Source organism: Mesitornis unicolor, unplaced genomic scaffold, assembly GCF_000695765.1.
Source record: "Mesitornis unicolor isolate BGI_N332 unplaced genomic scaffold, ASM69576v1 scaffold47483, whole genome shotgun sequence".
Classification (NCBI taxonomy): Eukaryota; Metazoa; Chordata; class Aves; order Mesitornithiformes; family Mesitornithidae; genus Mesitornis; species Mesitornis unicolor.
Window position 1 is genome coordinate 1 of NW_010176275.1, and position 668 is coordinate 668.

Genomic DNA, 668 nt, shown 5'->3' on the forward strand with positions numbered 1-668 from the left:
AATAAAAGATAATATATCCTATCATATATTATGTCATATTATATTATATCCCAATAATAAACCACAGGGCTTTTCACTGTACACCAAAATCCTTCTCTCCCACAAGTATTTGACTTGTGCCTGTGACAGAGGCAATGCAAACCCAAACCGCACTCCACATACGGTGCAAAGTCAGATCTAATTTCATCAGATGTTGCAGACTCTCTTGTTTTCCCAAAAAAAGCCCTTTAGGCTGGCTGCTGAGTCCAAGAGCCGGTGCCTTTGGGGCACAACTTGCAGTGCTGCGCTGGCACCCACGTATTTCACAGCAGACACTGGAAGTGCTCGACTGTTTTTTCAGCCATACGTTAACACGACTGCTGCTGCTGTACCGCTCTGAACTCTTTTTTGTCCAGGCTCGGGGCAGTTTTTGGGCCCTACACGCAGCCTTCGCAGGCAGAGTACTGGGACATGTGGACGGCGGTGCGGACCAACGACGGCAACCTGGTTGTTGACAGGTAATTGCTGCAACAAGCTTAGATTTACACCCCCAGAGTCCCTCTGTTTGCCAGAGCTCGGTCACATCCCCTGGATATTTCCTCCCCAGAGCATCCAGCTGCATCTGTTGGGGTCTGGGATCATCATTTCCCCCCCAGATAAAAAGAGCTGGGGGGAGATGTAGCAGCAGG

At 49.3% G+C, this 668-nt stretch overlaps 1 protein-coding gene across 1 annotated transcript in view; it reads left to right on the forward strand.

Annotated features, from left to right (window-relative positions):
- Positions 1–395: 395 nt before the first annotated feature.
- LOC104538478 (mesoderm-specific transcript homolog protein-like) overlaps positions 396–668 on the forward strand; it is a gene marked incomplete at its 5' end in the record, with an annotated part of 2,578 nt that continues 2,305 nt past the window's right edge. The window contains one exon of the mRNA XM_010181694.1: positions 396–497. Within this exon, the coding sequence (XP_010179996.1) occupies positions 396–497 (102 nt within the window). The remainder of the gene's footprint in view (positions 498–668) is intronic.